This window comes from Xiphophorus couchianus, chromosome 20 (genome assembly GCF_001444195.1).
Source record: "Xiphophorus couchianus chromosome 20, X_couchianus-1.0, whole genome shotgun sequence".
Taxonomy (NCBI): Eukaryota; Metazoa; Chordata; class Actinopteri; order Cyprinodontiformes; family Poeciliidae; genus Xiphophorus; species Xiphophorus couchianus.
Window position 1 is genome coordinate 21,638,839 of NC_040247.1, and position 19,256 is coordinate 21,658,094.

A 19,256-nucleotide genomic window follows, 5' to 3' on the forward strand; every position below is an offset into this window, starting at 1 on the left:
CAGGCATACAACTCAACTTCATACATCCTGCTGAGAGGGCCTGACCTCCAAGACCTCAAAGTTTCTTAGACAGCAGTACGAATGTAAATATATACACAGTGGTTACTAAAACATACAGTAAAACATCTCCATGGTGTTTTCACTGGATAAACATGTTTGAAAAGTGTCCCAAATAAATTGCCACACACACAAAGATGATGCAAGACTTGCAGTAGGTGAGTGAAGACCTTGATATTTTAAACTTGCTTTATAAAGCATTTATACTGAGGGATTATGAGAGAAAAACATAATTGAACAATAACAATCTGAAGTTACAAATACTTGCTCAAGGATAAAATGCTGGCTTTAGAAAAACTGATAAATCATTTATCTGTCAAAGCTTGAAATGTTTTGTCAGGGGCCAACTAATTAAAGCAGTGGTCCCCAAACTACGGCCCGCGGGCCAGATGTGGCCCGCCTCCACATTTGGTCCGGCCCCCTGAACAATACCAGAGTATTTTCATATATGTGCATTTTTATTTGATAAGTTGGACTTTTGCAATAAAATGTTCCTTAGTAATGAACTTTATTTATTATTAACAATTAGTTAGTAACTATTTTATACATGCATATAATTGACTCTAACCCTTTTTTTTATGTGGAGAACCCAGTGTTATTTGGTTATTATTTATTTCATAAATAGTGTTATTTCCTGACTTTTGTTCTCTGAAGAATCCAGAAAAGGTTATTTGATTGTGCTTTCTGAAAAACAATACATTTTTATGTTTAGCACTCTTACAATCGTCACACTTTTTCTGTTACAAACTGACCCCGGCCCCCCATCAGAGAAGGGACAAGTTATGTGGCCCTCACAGGAGAAAGTTTGGGGACCCCTGAATTAAAGGCATCCATTATCTCATAAGTTAATTTTTAACTTTGGTTTTGTGTTATGTAGAATATTCCTCGATATAGTACACAATTTTATTTGTCTTCACAGGCACACTCTTGAGCTCCTGTGGTCCTCACTGGTTCACTGAACTCAAACAGATACTAGATAAATTTCTGTGTAAAAGCATTCATACCCCTTAAATCTTTCCACATTTTGTTCCATCACAATTATAAACCAGGTAATTTTATATTGGGATTTTATGCAGTAGATCATTATAACATAGCAAGTAAATATGAAGAGGAAGGAAAGTTTCTACAAATAAAAATATGAAAAACAAGTGTGAATTTGTTCAGAGCAATTTTGCTCTGTTATTTGCCCAAAAATCCAGTGTTTTTAGTAGGCGCCTATGTGATAAACAGAGTACACCTGTGTTTAATTTAATCTCGGTATTAATACAGCTGTGCTGTGAAGATCATTCTGGAATACATCTGTGAAGAAACAGAGCCATGAAAACTCTTCATAAATAAGCTTTGTTTGGTCCGGGTCTGCTGTTTGCAAACTCATGCTATTTATATGTGTTTCTTTAACAGCAGAGACAGTGAAGCTGGTCAGACATGAATGTGAGGATAAATTAAGCTAAAGACAAAAAAAGAAAAACATGAAAGGAAATCTGCTAAAAATAAGTTTAGAGACAGTTCTTACCTAATGTAACTGAGTGAATTGTTTTTATAATAAAAAAAATATGGCTCTAGATGTGTAAAACTGACAGACAAACCCCAGTGACGTTGCAGTGAAAGGTGATTGTACAAAGAGTTGGTTAAAGAGTGGTGAGGTGCTTGCAGGCTGAATACAAATGTATGTCACACTTTTTACTTTTATCACATTTTGAAAAACGCTTCTCCTTTTCCTTCACAGTTATGCTTTATTTTGTTTGCGTCCACTAGATACATTTTTCATAAAATAGATAAAAGGGTTTTGTGGCAGCATTACAAAATAGGAACAAGTTCAAAAGGTATTATTGCTTTTGATAATATCTGCTGAATCAAGGTCATAAAAAAATCTACAAAATAAAGAGTTTTATTTTTGTGTGGTTCTATTAGTACAATGTAAATAAAACCATACATAGATACTGTTTAACTACCTCATTTGGATGTCCACTACCAGGAAAGAAGTTCCCATCATCATAGCGATGCAGAGAGATATACAGAACACTCGGGTCATCATAGAAGGCCTCTTGGGTGCCATTGCCATGGTGCACATCCTGGAAAAGATTTGAGTACATAAGAGTATATATATATATATATATATATATATAAATATATATAAATATATAGATATATAGGTATTGTTAAAACTAATTTGCACGGTAAGGGTAACAAAAAAATCTCACATTAACTGATAAGAAGTGAACACAGTTTGTAAGACTTGCATAACTTTTCACATCAATGGCAAAAGTATTTATCCTTTTTGTTTGATATATTATAATAATAACTGTCGTTTCATAAAATATTACACTATATAGTGCGTCCTTTGTAAAGATATTGTGCAGACTCAAATATGCACGTGTTCAGCAGAGAAAACGGCTGGCTCTGGATCGGTATATGTATGCCTCGGTGAACTTTTATGCGCCTGTGTGTGATTTTGAATTTACTCTAAGCACATGTGACAGTTCGACTCACACGTGGATAACAGAAATAACTGTCTAAATGATCTAAATTGTGATTAGGATTGCTACTGTAAGTCTGGGTCCTTGCTTTTTGCACCTAGACATTTCATTCTTTATGTTTGTAATGTTTCCATGAAGAGAAGGGTGATCCTGATGGATGTTTTAGTCCTTACCCAATCTACTATGAGGATCTTGCTGACACTGAGTTTGTGTTGGAGCTGCTTGGCTGCGATGGCCACAGAGTTGAAGTAACAGAAGCCCCTGTGGACAAACAAACAGGAAGAGTGGCAGCCACATGTGTTTATCACTGCGCATCTTTTGCAAATTAATTTCACAAAATCCACATATGGCCCGTAGGAACCTGTAAGGCAGTTATTTGGCTTTGTGTGGTGCCTTCTCAGGCCATGACAGTCCCAATGCTGACTCCTGCCACGTTAACATCTATTGCAAGTTATTTAGGAATATTATTGTGTTTTAGGTTCTTCAGTGTTTGCCTTTTCTCAGGGAACAAACAAAAATGGCTTCCGTTAATAGAATGTTATGCTGACTCTAACATGTTTCACTCCTGAACAATGCAGAAGCCATGCATTTCATGACAAACTGAAGACAAAGCTTATCATGAAATTTAAGACACATTTGAAATGGTAATTCTGCCAGAAAGCTGGCGGGGCGCGAGGGATGATTTCTGAGAAATGAACTCACAGAACTCACTAACACTGGCTGTCTACAACAGAAGTATGCAAAGAAAATGTTGATGCATGAAAAACAATGGAGGAATGTTGGAAAAGGCAGTGTCAGCATTAGGGTGTAAAGTGTGATTGCCTGCGTGCAGGCGGGTGTGTGTGTGTGTGTGGGGGTGTGTGTGTGTGTGTGTGTGTGTGTGTGAACAATGTACACAATAAGCTGTCCAAACTTAGCTCATCAAGAAAAATCATTATCACGCCATAAATAACTAGTGACAAGCACTGCTGAGCTCACACACACAGCCCCAGCTGAATGTGGTTATTTGGCTAATGCCTGCTATCAAAGGGTGACACAAATCAATGCACACAGATATGCACATCCACACGTATCCACACACAGCACCATGTGCAGGGTGCGTGGATACACAGCTCCTGCACGTCTCTTTTGAGGTGCTTTGCTTTGTGTCTTGAAAACTGTAAAGAAACAGTAGAGGAGGTAATTGCCTCTGGCATTGAGCAGGTAGTGCACACCACTCATACATTAACATAGACACACTACGGCACCCTCTCTCTCTTTTTCAAGTATAGTGGAGCTAATTTATCAAAAAAACAACAACTTTGCAACCCCCTTAGCTCCATTTGTGTGTATGTGTGCATGCTTCTGTACTTACAGAGGAGACGAACGAGTTGCGTGGTGTCCGGGAGGTCTCACCACTGCAAATCCATTCTGTAAGAAAACAGAAAACAGTCTTAACACCTCACTGTTTTAACAACTTATTCTTAAACATAAAGGTGTTAAAACATTAACATGAAATTGTTTGAGATATAAATAAAGAAGAGCTGCAAACACCGTCATTTACTGCGAAACAGCTGTCCATTACACTGCACAGTAAATATATTGTCTATAACATACTTAATTCAAGCTGTATAAACAAGAACTCTTAGTTTGCTTTTGTGTTAATATAATCAAATTGAGCTACTCCAGTTGAGGTCAGTTTGAATTATGAAAATCCTCCTTTTGCTAACTGGAATTAAAAACATCCTTTTTAATTCCAGCTACATGCATTCCCCAAGTAGTTAATAGATTTGACACCTAAGCAGTAGCTTTTCACTAAAGTTGACTTGAATTTTGGCAAAATGTAATCAGTTGTTTGTATTGAATTTGGAGTTATGGCTTCTTCATCACTGAGTGACCTGTCAGTCTCTGTCAGTACATAACTAGCTTCACTGCTACGTATGCGCTATGTATGAAAAACATAGCCCAAAACAGTCAAACAAACAAACAAACATCCATCCATCCATCTCACGGTGATCCATCTCACCTTCAGCTGTCTCTGTGCCACCTTAAGGGCCAGGTCTATGACACATCCTGCTGCTACTTGGGAAGCAGCTGCTGTATGTTGCTCATTCCAAACTGTATCAATGTCCACCTGTTTATAAAACAATGGAAAACACATCACAATTAGATTTTATTCATAAAAATGTTAGTGTTCCTGTAATATTATTACAGGATTAGCTGATCAGAGCACAAAGACAGTAGGAAAGGTCAAATGGTTTTTCATTACAATGGCAAAATCTATTTACTTTTGAAAACATCTCAGACAAAATATTTAATTGTTTAATGACAAAAGTGTGTATGTGTGTATGTGACCCGAATCTTCAAAAAGTTCTCTCTGCTGGCGGTCTGCTGTGCTGTTAGGGTAACGCTGAAATTACAGGAATTTCTTTTTTCACAAGGTTTACCATCTTGTTTCAATCACCCTCTTCACTCTAGCAGCTAAAGGCCGGAAATCCAGCACATCGGTGCTCTTATCAGCTGCCACCCATCCCCCTTCAGAGTTTTCTTTCTTAACTATAAACATAATATTTTATTTATCCTACATCCCTTTTTAAGGTTCCTTAGGAAAATATAGATATATTTTCAGCACTTTACTTGTATGTTTTCCCTTGTTGTTCCTTCCCCCTCTGACTATTGTACAGACTTAGATTTTTTTGAGGTTTCAAAGTTATCTTAGCCAAAAACAATAGCATGAGCAATTGGTAGTATCATTATCTAAATTGTGTAATAAGGCATAATAAGCCATGTAATGTTTGCTGTTCAGTAACGCAATTAGATGAGTGGAAATATTCCCACATGACTAGAGTTTTAAAACAGATCTGTATTGTGTGTGATTGTGTGTTGATGTGCGTGCGTTGGGGTGTGTGTGCGTGTGTCCGCCTGCGCAGGACTCACCCCCACACCTCCACATGGTAGGTCCACAAAAATACGTGATCCTGCATGGAAATATTTGTAGTATTTAAGCGTTATAAATATATCTATATATATAAATATATATATAAATATATTTACATATGTACAGAATGCACACAAACAAGCCATCTCACATTTTGCTACATTACAACTACAAACTTTAATTACTTCATTGAGATTTTATTTAATTAACAAAGGAAAGGTTTGTTTGAGAACAGTAGTGAACAAACAGGATCACAAAAACCAAGGAACAAAGCAGACAGGTCAGGTATAAAATTATGGAGAAGTTTAAAGGTGATTTGGTTTATAAAACAATATCCCAAGCTTTGAACATCCGACAGAGCACTCTTCAATTCATCATCAGGGGAAACTTTGCCCAACTGCAAACCTAATAAAGGAACAGCCACCCACTTAAGTTGACCAGTCAGACAAGCAAAACATTAAACAGAGAAGAGGCTCGTGTTAACTCCTGGGGATTAGCATAGATCCGCATAGATCTGTTGATTCTCCCACCTGAGAATCAATGGATTCAGGCTCAACAAGTCTGGTCTTTATGAAAAAGTGGCAAGTAGAAAGCCACTGGTGAAAGAAAGACATAACAAGTTCAGTTTAAAGTTTTCCATAAGCAATGTAGGGAACATAGTGAACATGTTTGAAGGTGTTGTAGTTAGACAGAACCAAAACTAAACTTTTCGGCCTACACGTGACACGCTATGTGCGGCAGGAAGCTACTACTGCACATTACCCTCAAGTTTAGGGTAATGTGCAGTAGTAGCTTCCTGCCTAAACACACCACCTCCACTGTGAACCATGAAACATGGTGGTGGAAGCCTCATACTTTAGCAAGGACATGGAAGTCGGTCAGAGTTGATGAGGGGAAAAATGGAGCTATGAACAGGAAAAACCTCAAAGAAAACTTGAGACTGGGATGGAAATTCATCTTCCGGGACAACAGCACTAATTATAGAGCCGGATTTACAAAAGAATGGCTTAGATCCAGCATAAGATGAAATTGCAATGATTGTTAAACTCAAATCTAACCTTTATTTCATATAGTTAAGCTTGGCAACATATAAACAATAAAATTCCCACATTGAAATTTGTGGTTGCAATGGAAAAAAATATGAAAAAACATTTTAAAAAGTATGAATACTTTTGCATAGTATAGTGAAGCAGTGGCATAGCAATATTATGAACGTAATTTTCAGTGTTATTATTGATCTTACCCGTGCGCTTCTGATTGTCCATTAACACGTGGTTTTCTGAATGGACGGAAAGCAGCTCTGCACGTGTGGCTTTTCTACTGAGGATGCACTTTAACACAGAGATAAAGCTTTTTGTGAACCTCTAGCATGTTTGACAGCTAATTCTTTCTCTCATAGTATATCAGTGTGCAAAGTCCCTACCTCACATTGACTCTTAAGCCCTCTCTCTTGCAGTCTAGACCAGATGCTCTGGATTCTCCCAGCATGCTCAGCATGGCGGCTGTTGTCTCCACAGATACACTGGTGCTTCTGCATCTGAGTATCGTAAACCAAACCTGCACACACACACATGAAGACGTGACTTATAACCCAATAATTTGCTCTTAGGTCACGTTACCATGCTTCAAAATATACAGCAAATAAAATCCTTCGCTACTTAAATCAGTGTTTGACTCACCTGTTGTAAATCGTAGCTTGGCATCTTTGGCAGGGCTGGATAGTGACATAGAGGGTATTATGGTGGGTACATGCGAAGAAGGCGCCAGGGAGGTGGAAGGTGGTAGAGAGCGGCTCCGAATCACAGGCGGATGAGACTGATGAGGCCAGATTAAGGTAGGAACTCCCAGCGCATCTGGCTGTAAAGTTGATCTGAGGATTACCTGCCTCTGTGTTTTGCACAAATGAGTTTAAAGGGAATACAAGGAAGTAATTAACATTTATTATAAGTCAGAGGGAGGTAAAAGTACTTTGAGTAAAGTATGGTCCTCCAATGCCTCCAGCTGGTAAAATTACACATAATGTGGACAATTTAATTCTACATGTGTTGAACAAGAACTTGATAAGCAAAAATACCTTGCTGCTGGAATATATAAAGCAACAGTGCCCCCTAATGGTAAGGCAAGTTCATTCAGGTAAAAATTAAAAAGGCACATTGATTTTATAGTGTTGGAGATCAGTCAGTGGTTTCTATATATAATAAATTTCTCAAGTGAAAAATTTAGAATAACATAGAATTCTAAGTAACTTTCCACCATCTTTAGAAGCTTAAACCAAAGAAAAGTTGATGAGATGTTTTTCTGTACTTTTTTGTTTGCATATGATTTGACGTTAGTACCTGACTGAGAGAGTGTGATGTCTCAATCAAGCTCTCCCGAGAGGAAGTGATGGACTCTGTGTCATAAACTGAATCGGTGCTGGCATTACTTTCTCTCCGGCGGTGGCCGTCTTCAGACAGGGAACCCAGTTCAGAGCCGCACAAAGACCCTGTTCCAGAACCTGATGCTGATCCGCTCTCATCCACGTCCATGTCTTCAGACGGGATCTGTGTCAGATGACATTCTCAATAAAATTGCAAAGGCTTTTCACTCTAGAATTCTTTTAAATTTTCTGTTGTTGCATTTCTGAACAGAATAATCATAATTGATGAATTTCAATCCCCTTTTGCTTAGTCAAATGTTTCTGACAGAATGAATCCTCTTTTTCAGTCACTCAGTTAATAGTGAGTCATAGTTTTCTTTTTGGCATGCTAATGTTTACACCTGCCTCTTCTCACCTTGCTCAGCTGTGTGCTCAGCTTAAACCTTTCCAATCCAGCCTTGTGGTACAGCTGGGAGAGCTGTTGGTGGGCGTGTGGATGATGGCCGGCATGCAGGGGCAGGACTGAGTGGCTGTAAGGCAGAGGCTCTGAATGCGCTCGCTCCACAGGTCGATGTGAACCCAAGGCAACTAAGCCTTCTCTTCTGGACGAGGAGGATATGTGAGGATGCTGTTGCTGAGGAATGGTACTCAAACTATGAACTGAAAACAAGAAATGAAAAAAAGAGTGACAACAAGGAATAAGGTGAAGGACAGGTCGCAGGAAGGAATTGAAAAGGGCAACAAGCGAGAATAAGAGGGATAGTAAGAATGAATACTTGTCGGAAAAAAAGAAGAAAACTGAAACATGTTGACAGACTGCAGGGAAACTAACAAAACTTCACAGTTTGGTTCGGGTTGAATGACACATTTTTTTGTCGTAAGTGACACTGCATCACTGTACTAAAGGGCCACTGCCAGGAATCTTGGGCCCCCTGACAAAAAATTTAATTGGGCCCCCCCACGCAGCTGCTGTTACAATCTCTTGAGTCTATCTGACCTATCAAAAGCGTCACAATTTTAAAGAATTGCAACTGCCTTGCTTTTTTTGGTCCAATACTGATACCAGCTCAATATTTCTTATGAATTTTGCATCCAACAGTCTGCATACAGTATGCAAGTAGGCTGCTTAAATTTTTTCTTAGTTTTAGCTTACTGAAATGTCTTACTGAAATGTCTCTCCCTATGACCAACAGTCATAGGCAATGTGCAAAATATACATGAAGCAATCCAGACTTCTCAAAAAATGCTATGTAGTTGCACTTTAAACAAGCTGCAGTATATAACTTTAATAAAAAATATGTTTTCTCCATATTTGTTAAAGATGTCACCATTTCGTGAGTTTGCTATGAGACAAATAATCTGTGAAAACAATCAATCTCCCCCACCTTCTCCCTGAGCTGCTATTACTGGCTAAAGCAGGGGTGGGCAACTCCAGGCCTCGAGGGCCGGTCTCCTGCAACTTTTAGATGCATCTCTACTTCAACACACCTGAGTCAAATAATGAGGTCATTAGCAGGACTCTGGAGAACTTGACTGCACTTAGGAGGTGATTGAGTTATTGGATTCAAGTGTGTTGGACCAGGGAGACATCTAAGATTTGCAGGACACCGGCCCTCGAGGACCAGGATTGCCCACCCCTGGGCTAAAGTAATGCAACAGCCAAAACAACCAATCAGAACCAGGAGGAGGGTCTTAGTGCTGTCAATCAATTTCATTCACTCACTGCTAAATGTGCTAATGGTGGAGAAACAACATATCATTACAGGAAAATTGTTTATCTGCCATCACTGGTAGCTATGCTAACTAGACTGAGCAGCCACATGAGATTGTGACTGACAGCACTAAAACTCTCCTGCCACTGACTGGTTGTTTCTAGCACTTTGAGAAAGCAGAGGAAATAGATTTTTCACAGATCATCGCTCATACCATACTGTCACAACATAATGACAGTTTTAACAAATGTGTGAATTTTTTTTTTATATACCGGTATATAAAAGTTACATACTGCAGCTTTAATTTCACTTAGAAGAGGACAGGTCTGGAGGGACGTGGGTTAGAGCTGCTGCTGACTGACTCACCTTTTGTTAAGCGGTAAAAGGTACAAGTGACAAGTTAAATATATTAATGTCTTGGTAATTTTTTTCTTTAATTCATAAGATGCTAGTGAAATGGAGGCAAACAGCAGTCTGTAGCTAAGCTAACTATGCTAAATGGTTAATAATCTCACACAGTCTACCCACCTCTCAGAGAAAACCTGGGTTGCAAATTGACAATCTTGCCTTTTTCTTTCTCTCTCTCTCTATATATATATATTTCTTTTTTTTGAAAACCTGATTTTATTATTTTTCTTAGCAGCATAGCAACTGCCACAGTCGTTCTTGTTTTCTACTGACTGCTCCTGAAAAATCGTCACCGTCAAGCGCTCCAAGCAGGAACTGAACCATTTCATGCAGATCAAGGGGGGTTAAGTGCAAATATGGATGTGTGTTTTTTGGTCTGGGAGTGGAAACATACATTTTTCACTGCTAAAAACAATCTTCGAAAATACAATATGATTAATTTTGTAATTGGCAGGGCCCCAATTATTATTATTTTTTTAAATTTCTATGAACAAAAATTAAATAAATAAATTGTGGAGGGCCCCCTGTTGGTCAGGGGCCCTTAGAATTGTCATAACCTTTAACCTCTACATGGCGCCCCTGCTGTACTCTGCCCAGTAGAGGGTGCTCTTGTATCAAGACATGCAGGCTCACAGGTGATATAAGTTTTAATACAGTCTCTAATTTAAAATAAAAGCTTTTTTTTTTTACTGTAGATCATTTTATGTTTTTGCAAATAAGCAGGACATTTATTACTAAAAGTCATATTGTCAACTTACAATAAAAGCTGTAAACGCAAATTAGATAAATATATATTGGAATATTTGTTTTCACTAATTCATAAAAACCTCAGGTGAAATCCACCTCCTCCAGAAATAAAACTACAACTTGTAGAAACCAAACATGTAAGATGAGGTCAAAGTATCAACTATGAGCACTAACAGCATAGTCAAATGTGCATATGTGGCTCTGACAGTTATCAGAGCCACATATGACGTATGTGCCATACGTGCAGATATATGCTTCGCAGGCAATGCCACTCACGAGGAACAAGCTGCTGGCGCATCAGCCCCATGTGTGGTTCAAATATGAACACTGGCTGCAAGCGTTGAGATATAGATGGGACCTCCAGAGGGAGGTAGAGAGACTGCAAAGTCGATGCTGCCACTGGCTTTGTTACACGCAAGTCACCCTGCAGAGAAAAAGAATGACAAATTTAGAGATGCTACAGAAGTAGAAACACATTCATTATGGGTGTGGCTTAAAAATGAACAAACTGGGTGATTTGAGGAAAAGCTAAGGATTTAATTGCCTTGTTGACTACTCAATGTATACATTTATACTGTCACGAAAAAGGTCAGAATAGAAGTGGAAGCCCTGTGGTGTACATATATTAACCTTAGAGAAACTGATAAAAGGAACCTAATAAAAATATTGTTTTTATCTATACAACATTACAGCAACAAACACACAAAAGCATGAATTTTTATGTTTGTTAATTTTACATGTCAGAAATTACCTGACTTTTAACTTTTATTTTTTACAAAAGAATTTCACATCTAAAGATTTAAACCCATTCTACCGATTATCCCTTGCAAAAATAATTAAAGCTATATTTAACAGCTGGTGGATACTAGCCCTCTTCCGTCCACTGGAGCTTCATCCACATGTTTTATATTGACTCATTTTGAAGTCTGAATCAAATACTACTCAGCAATTAGGTAATTTTGGAAAGGAATTTGTTGTGCTTTGTTTAATTCAGAGGCATCAAAGTAAAAGATTTTTCTTTAAAAACAACAAAACACCACTTACACTTTTTTAAACGTGCAATAGTGGTGTTGTGGCTATTGCACATCACAAAGTAATTTTGTTTGGTTGTGCACTGTAACTTTTACACTGACGTACAAATCAAGAATTTATTGGTGGTTCCGTCATGAGAGAAAAACACAAAAACTACAAAATTCTAAATTCAATTCAAATTTCTTGCTCACCTGAGCAGGAAGTCCAGCAGTGATGTTGTGCTTTGCAGTGTGGTTGGCAGGCAGAGCAAAGTGGGCTACATTACCATTGTTCATCAGTACCCTCTTTGACTGGAAAAGCACAGGTCTAAATTACTGCGGCACACTCCACAACATGCACAATTTCTCAAAACTTATCACATTCAAACTGTTGTGAAACAAACATTCTTAGCATCACTGAAAAAACCAAGACTACACTATGACGAAATAGTCCCTAAACTGTACTCATATTTCATTTAGACTTTTCCTCACTGATTGAGAATGTATTTGTGTTGAAAGCTCAGGCAGCTGAAATTTACTAGCGTTCCATTAAAGACGCAAGCAAGAAATGCATATGGAAACCCCTAACTACGTCACACTTGTAAGCAAAAGACGTGACTGTGACTGACATGCTGAGAAAGGGTCTCACCTCAGGAGCCCGTGGGAGGGACCCATTGTCTGACATGAGGGTGTCGTTTGGTGAGCTGCAGCCTGATGCTGAAGTGGTGCTTCTGCTTGGGGAAGAGTCTGCATGACAGGATGGAGGGGAAAAACCAAACATATTATAATTACTATAACACTGTGTTTTCCACTTTAAAACATAAACATGTAATGAAACAAAATACAAATTAAAGCAGGTATTTTTCTCCTAAAAAATACAAGTTTCTTTTGCGAAATATTCATTTCTACAGTGGAGGAACAGAACTCTATACCAATGAAATACTAAAAAGCCAACATTTAATTTCCTCTGTACTAAACAGTGAGCATAGGTTTCTTTTCCAATTCCTGATCCTGATACTCAAGCCAAATGTCAGGTTGCTAAGATAAAAATGTGTCCTCATCCAGCCTAGTGGACAAAGCTATAAAGAAACGTCACTCGTGTCAAATTTATACCACAGGGTAAGAGGAAGTCATAAATTAATAATTAGAAACTTTAATTTACAATATTAGTAAAGACAAAATTGAAATATGCTTCAGTTACATTTTTGTAAACTAAAGTTTTAGTAATAACAACTGACTACTGAATTTGATGGGTTTCCTTAGATAGAACACTTTTTTAACCAATTTGACTAAACTTGACTGTATTGTTTGAAAACTAGGATTAGTTGGAATGTATATATGTCTGCATTCCTTGTTGTGTGATGTGTGTGATTTTATACTTCAATCATGTTCAAAATAAATAAATAAAAATAAATGTATGATTGAACTGAATTGAATTGAACTGTCCCACCCTATGATTTTGTAAAAAAAAAAAAAATCCTAATACTGGAATTTTCTTTTCCACTTAAAAATGTAATTTAAATAAGGTTTGGATTTTTGAAAGAAAAAAATGTGTGATATTTTGCTGATGTAATACATTTCAAGAATTTTTACATGTCTTTGGCAAGGGTGCTAAGTGTCTGCCTCTGCAGATGAACATAAAGACACATTAACCTTAAAACGATGCCATATAAAAGCAAACAGAAGACTAAGCATAAATGTTCATACCCATATTTTCTGTCCTATGTTTGACATCAGGAGGGGCACTGATCTTTCGTTGCAGCGGGTTAGGCCTTGTGGAGATGAGTTTCTTCAACTTCCACTTCAGTGTGGGCTCAGATACTGCTCAAATACATACACACATGTAAAATAATAGTGACAGAATCGAGTTAAAGTGAACTGTGCAAGTACTTCAGTGCTAATGAATACTTAAAATCATTCACGTTTACATTGGGCATTCTCCAATAAACCTAAACAAAGTAATCAATCACTGCTAGGCTTAGTTCAGATAAAAGCTGTTTTGTTGTCGCCGTGCCAACTAAAGCACTCTTGTGCGCGTGCGTGTGTCTGTGTCAAAGGTTTTAGAGCAAAGTAAATAAATAATGGTTGGTGTACTCGCAGAAATGTACCAAAAAAAGGGAACCACTCCCACTCCGATTCATACAGTGAGGAAGAAGTATTCAGGATTCTCACGCAGTTCATTTTACACATACCTTAGTTAAGGTTATATAACTTCTCTTTGCCTCATTGTTGCCTCACTGATTTTATGGCTGTCATGCAGCTTTGACCCTGATCTGATGCTTAGAGCTTAATTTATTCTAACCCAATGACCACACCAAGATGTGTTGATTCTCTTAGATTTTCTATCTTTCTTATGCCCAAAACATGTTAAAGAACTTTTAGAGAGAAGTTTACAGAATCATGTTAAGCTACGGAGTACAGTAATTTTTACTGACTCAGATTTCACCGTAATCGTCACATCAGAAAATAACTGAAATGGAAAATCACTAGCATCTTTAAAAAAAATTTGACCTGAGGGTGGCAACCCTGGTCACAAACACAAACAGGAGTCTCACCTGTTCTTCGCAGGGCGAGGTCCTTTCGCTGGTCACAGGGTGTAGGTTGAGGCTTGAGGGACATGTCAGGCACGGGTGGCCTAGGTAACCAAAACAACATCAGACGCACTGGCTTAGTCACGGGAAAATATGGGGAGAGTTGTGAACATCAGTTCTTAAGTCTTGTCACTCATTCTTAGCCAAGTTTAGGTCTGGGTAATTCCAACAAATGAATAGGCTTTGATTTTTAGTGCAGTTGTATGTTTAGTGTCACTGTCCAGCAGAAAGTCTTACAGTCTCAAGTCTTTTGCGTACCTCCAAGAGTTTCAGAGTTTCCCTACATGTTTCTAGCCCTGTAAAGCTCCCATCAACTCTGATCAACTTTACTGTCCCCATTTAAAAAAAACATCACCACACCACTATGCTGCCACCACCATAAGTCCCCATAAAGATTTCATTTAGGATCATTCGTTTTGCCGTACATAGTGTTTTGCAAGGAGGCCAGAATATTCTGTTTCAGTCTCACCTGACCAGAGTATTTACTTCCAAATATTTGAGGTTCAGGGTTTCTTTCCATGATGTTTTACTTTTGCCACTCTCCCATAAAGGTCAGATTTGTGGAAGTCATTATATTTTTGCCCAACAGTTCTCAATGAGATGTTGAAAGCAAGGAATATTGTCTTATTACCTTTTCACAACACCCCCAACCCACCTGGTGGCAGCTGTACTCAGCGGCTCTATTTACCAATAAGGTGACTTCTGAAGGCAACTTTCTACATTTAAGTTTGTGGTTGTATCAAGTCCATCTTGACAAAAAACATTTTAACATTCTTGTAAAATAGAACTTTAAATAACAACGATTTATACAGACATCAATGCCAGTCTCACCTGTATCCTGGAGAGGTACTGCAGTGGCTGCCAGGAACCCTATCATGAGGAGGCTGGTTCTTCATGATTATATGATCACGCAGGATCTGCTTTACATGTTTGCTAGCTACAGCACCTGCCACACATTAAAATAGGACAATAAAGTGCACATAGTAGTTATTTTTATTGTAACGTAATAAATAGATATTCCTTTCATGCAAATTTAAGTACAAGCTAATATTAAATAGCAGTACAGGGTTTCTCAAAACAAAATATAGGATACTTCTGTTACTTTCTTTTTTGGACTCTGTCATTTTGAGTATTTCCTTGGATTACAATAATACATGGCAGTAATGGAAATCCCCTTCGTTTACACTGAAAACTGTTACGCTGTGATGACTCAGACAGGCAGCCTGTCTGTACTCTGACAACCTTTCAGAAAATGTCTGAAAACAACACATTCAACTCACTCTGTTCGTTTTTATTCTTTGGCAACAGCTGCTGTGGGTCTTCTCTTTTCTCCTCCATCTTTCTGTGTCTTTGTTCAGTGTTATACTGTGAAGAAAAATTAGACATTAAACATTAGACCTTGTCCAGTCTTCTTTGTACCATACACATGAGATGTATTTAGGCATTTAGGGAGTGACACTTAGCTGCTGCCAATATTAGTTAAAAAACCTTTTACTGGAACAAAATGCAAATATTGTTTACAGCTCAGACATAAATAAGGCGGAAATGATCTGCTAACAACATTCTGACCTGATTGCTACTTATATCTGCTGAGGTTTATGCTTGTGTATAGCTTATGGGGAAAGCAGCTGCTTTCCTCCTGTGGTGAATGTGGCAGGAGGTCTTTCGACATTAAACTGGTATGTTTTGTACAAATAAAATGCTGATACTGTGGAATGTGACAATACATAACAAACAACCTCAGTTTCTTGATTTTGTACAGTATAAGTGAACTAACTAAAATAACACAGATTCCTTCTTACTACATCTGATCACTCATTTCATCTATGCTTATAAATGCTGGGTCCTTTATTTGAACACATCTTTGACTGTACAGGACTAATGCCTCAGTGTCACATCACCTGCAAGTGGTGCTGGGAAAACTGAGAGCAATGTTGAGCAGTGAGATGTTCCAGATAGAATGAAGGCTGTGGAGCCAGCATGGCCGAATCCGGACGTGGATGTAACAGCCTGTGAGTTACAGTCAGATCCATGGGCTTGACCCTTCGAATGGCCAAATGTGACTGCTGAGGATCACATCCACTGTAGAAAGGAACAGAAAAAAGGAGGAGAAATGATCAGTTGAGCTGTGACATTGGGTGAGAGTTATCTTTAGATTAGGGCTGAAACTAACAACTATTTCTCCAATGTATTAGATGTCAGATTATTAATAATGATCTCCCAAGGAGAATGTCTCTTGAGACTGCTAATAATTTTTCAAAGGTAAATATGCATCTTTGCTCTTTGTTTTACTCATTTCACCAGAAGGAAACAAAACAGAGACCTCCAGTAAATAGAGCAAAACACAGATACTTATTTCACAATTGCGTGCTAACACAAAAGTTTTAGTTCACTGAATTTAAAAACCTAAAAATATCAGGGGTTATTTTCGAGTACAAGAAGTCCAACCGCAGCATTGTGGGACAAATTTACTCTCATGGTATAACTTACAAAAGAAAGAGCTGACCAGAGGGCTAGAAAAAGTGAACCTGGCATAATCTTGCAAACAATGTGCAAATATAGAGGTAATCTAACACTGACACCTGAAAGTAATAAATGTGCAGAGCCATGTTTCAGTACTGATGCAAAAGTATAGATACAGAATGTATGGAAGGTTACATCTTGCTGCCCTGGGGGTTCAGTGACAGTGAAAAAGATGTAGTTATGGAAACTGTTACCGTAACACAGCAACTATTCTGTCATGACAACAGTCACTCACATCACAGCAGCTGGGATAGTGCTTTATATTTTTAGCAAAATGTTTCAGTTACTTCAAAAATTATTATTATTCCGATAACATCCAACCTGATGTTATCCAACTATAATAACAACCAACTCTCATTTCTTACAGTAAGTCAGAGTAGGAAAGAAAAAAAAGAAATGTGCTTGATATAGACAGAGTTCCCCTGAAAAAGAAAACACTCCCACACACTTACTTACTTACTGTGTATTACATGAGACTGAAACTCAAAAACAGCTTGTGACTTTATGACTGCAGATTAGTTTAAAAATCAAAAACACATTTTGTATAATTTAAGATGAAAGTTTGTGATTAGATTTGTTTGTGTGACAGCAAAAACAATGCAGAATTTCTGGCACATCTCTTTACAGAAGCAAAATAGTCACACTTTAAAAAATGTGAACAACGCATAATTTTTTCTGCATTTCTAAAAAAAAACACACAATACCAGTTAACTTTCAGCTGGCATGTGAGACTTGACAGTATGTAACAATGTTATTGCTTTTTCCTTTTAACTTGATATGTTTTTCATTCTAACACACAAAAAAATTAAGGTACAGCTTGAAGAACCAGTCAGAGGAGCACAGTGAGTATTACCAAAAGAATGTCTGAGTGTTTTTAAAGAAATTAAGCAATCACTAGACGAGTGGTGGTGGAGGGGACTCAGATAGTCTGCAAACACTTTCACATACACAAAAACACACACGAGCACCAAACAAGTCAACTCCCCTGAGAGAAAGGAAATAATCAGGAAGTCAGAAAAGGAACACCTGCGGTATATTTTTACACAGAAAAACTGCATGGGGGCTTTTTCTGTCATAAATGTTGTATAAGCCATGTCAGCCATGTCAATCATGGCTTATACATGTTTGTATAAGCCTTGATTGCCAGGACAGAAGTCAATGTTAACTTTATGGCATTTCGTATAAAAGTTGTGGGATTTTTTTCAAAAGCAATTAAAGAATGGTCTGCAAATTGTTCAAAATCCCACTGGAAAAGATGACAAAAGCAGAGCAAACAAACTTGAAAGGTTGTGGAAACCTCTAGTACTATTTTCTAAAGCTACATTGCTAACATATCTGAGCAAGAGGGAATCCTTTAGACACTCAAAAAAACAATTAGCATTTTAAGACTAATGCTTTTCTGGTTGTGACTTTCTGACATGCAGGCATTGAAAACAGACATATTTCTGTTGTGGCGATTGGTAAAAGTTGTAAAAGGAACTGAAAATCCATCTCGTGCAACAAAAAGTGCAGCTTAAAACGGTTACAGGCAATTTAGAAAAGAATACATCTAAGTGAGATCAAGTCATCCTGTAGGGATTCAGTCTAAAATACTTTCCAAACACCTGCGTTTGGAGTTTATGCACTAATGATCTATCTTAAGGCAGAGTTTCAGCGTGATTCATGACATCTGACTTGACAGAAAACCAGCTTGGTCACTGCACTCTGCATTCAAAGAGCCAACTAGAGAGATAAGATTTCATCTCCATTCACCCTGAGGGATTAGAGGCACTCATGATTACTTCCTATCATATTACCACTGTTCTTCAGAAGAATTAAAACTATTATACGCTTCTTTTTAACTCTGCTTCACAGTGATTAATATGTTTGTAGCAAACATTACTTAGGTGTAGTATTCATTTACCAACTGTACTTCACAAATACAATTACAGGGTAAAATCTGGTGGGAATAAGAAGAAGTTTGAGTTGATAAGATCTGTATGTTTGCTTCTCTCTCTCTAAAGTGTTGTTGTGCTAAAAATAGCAGGAGGCAAACTTCTGGTTTCTGTAATAGCATATTCGTTTCACACGATCATCCTCTTTTTGTGGGCCCAGTGCAGCAGCACACTAACACAAACACACATTCACACACGCATAACAAACGCACATGCTTAGACTTTACTGGCGTGCATGCACACCCATGCACAGACAGAAACTCACACAGAAACAGTGACTTCCTGTTTCTAAAGTTAGTCTGCACCATAACATCCTCTAGGTTCATTTAGGCAAGCAGAAGCTGCTATTTTCGTTGAATGGCTTCACTGCAGCTCGCGAGATTCACAGATATTCTGTCAGCAGTAATTCTATTCATGCTGCAAATTAAATATTATGCCGACTTTGCTTTTTGACTAGACTAAACTTCAAGTTAAGTTAAAGTATAGATATAGATACCACAATTCCACAATTTTTAGCCTCC

At 37.9% G+C, this 19,256-nt stretch overlaps 1 protein-coding gene across 4 annotated transcripts in view; it reads right to left on the minus strand.

The window, feature by feature from the left end:
* The window catches only part of LOC114135095 (histone deacetylase 7-like), a 68,550-nt gene that overhangs the window by 14,384 nt on the left and 34,910 nt on the right, over window positions 1-19,256 (minus strand). For all 4 annotated transcript variants that reach the window (XM_028002041.1, XM_028002039.1, XM_028002040.1 and 1 more), the window contains 18 exons: window positions 16,180-16,360; window positions 15,559-15,643; window positions 15,110-15,224; window positions 14,243-14,322; window positions 13,395-13,508; window positions 12,337-12,434; window positions 11,901-11,999; window positions 10,954-11,101; window positions 8,226-8,470; window positions 7,788-7,994; window positions 7,131-7,338; window positions 6,875-7,008; window positions 6,695-6,782; window positions 5,451-5,491; window positions 4,540-4,647; window positions 3,889-3,944; window positions 2,708-2,795; window positions 2,010-2,129 (listed from right to left, as the gene is read on the minus strand). In XM_028002041.1, the coding sequence (XP_027857842.1) occupies window positions 2,010-2,129; window positions 2,708-2,795; window positions 3,889-3,944; window positions 4,540-4,647; window positions 5,451-5,491; window positions 6,695-6,782; window positions 6,875-7,008; window positions 7,131-7,338; window positions 7,788-7,994; window positions 8,226-8,470; window positions 10,954-11,101; window positions 11,901-11,999; window positions 12,337-12,434; window positions 13,395-13,508; window positions 14,243-14,322; window positions 15,110-15,224; window positions 15,559-15,643; window positions 16,180-16,311 (2,166 nt within the window). In that variant the 5' untranslated portion in view covers window positions 16,312-16,360. The remainder of the gene's footprint in view (window positions 1-2,009; window positions 2,130-2,707; window positions 2,796-3,888; window positions 3,945-4,539; window positions 4,648-5,450; window positions 5,492-6,694; window positions 6,783-6,874; window positions 7,009-7,130; window positions 7,339-7,787; window positions 7,995-8,225; window positions 8,471-10,953; window positions 11,102-11,900; window positions 12,000-12,336; window positions 12,435-13,394; window positions 13,509-14,242; window positions 14,323-15,109; window positions 15,225-15,558; window positions 15,644-16,179; window positions 16,361-19,256) is intronic.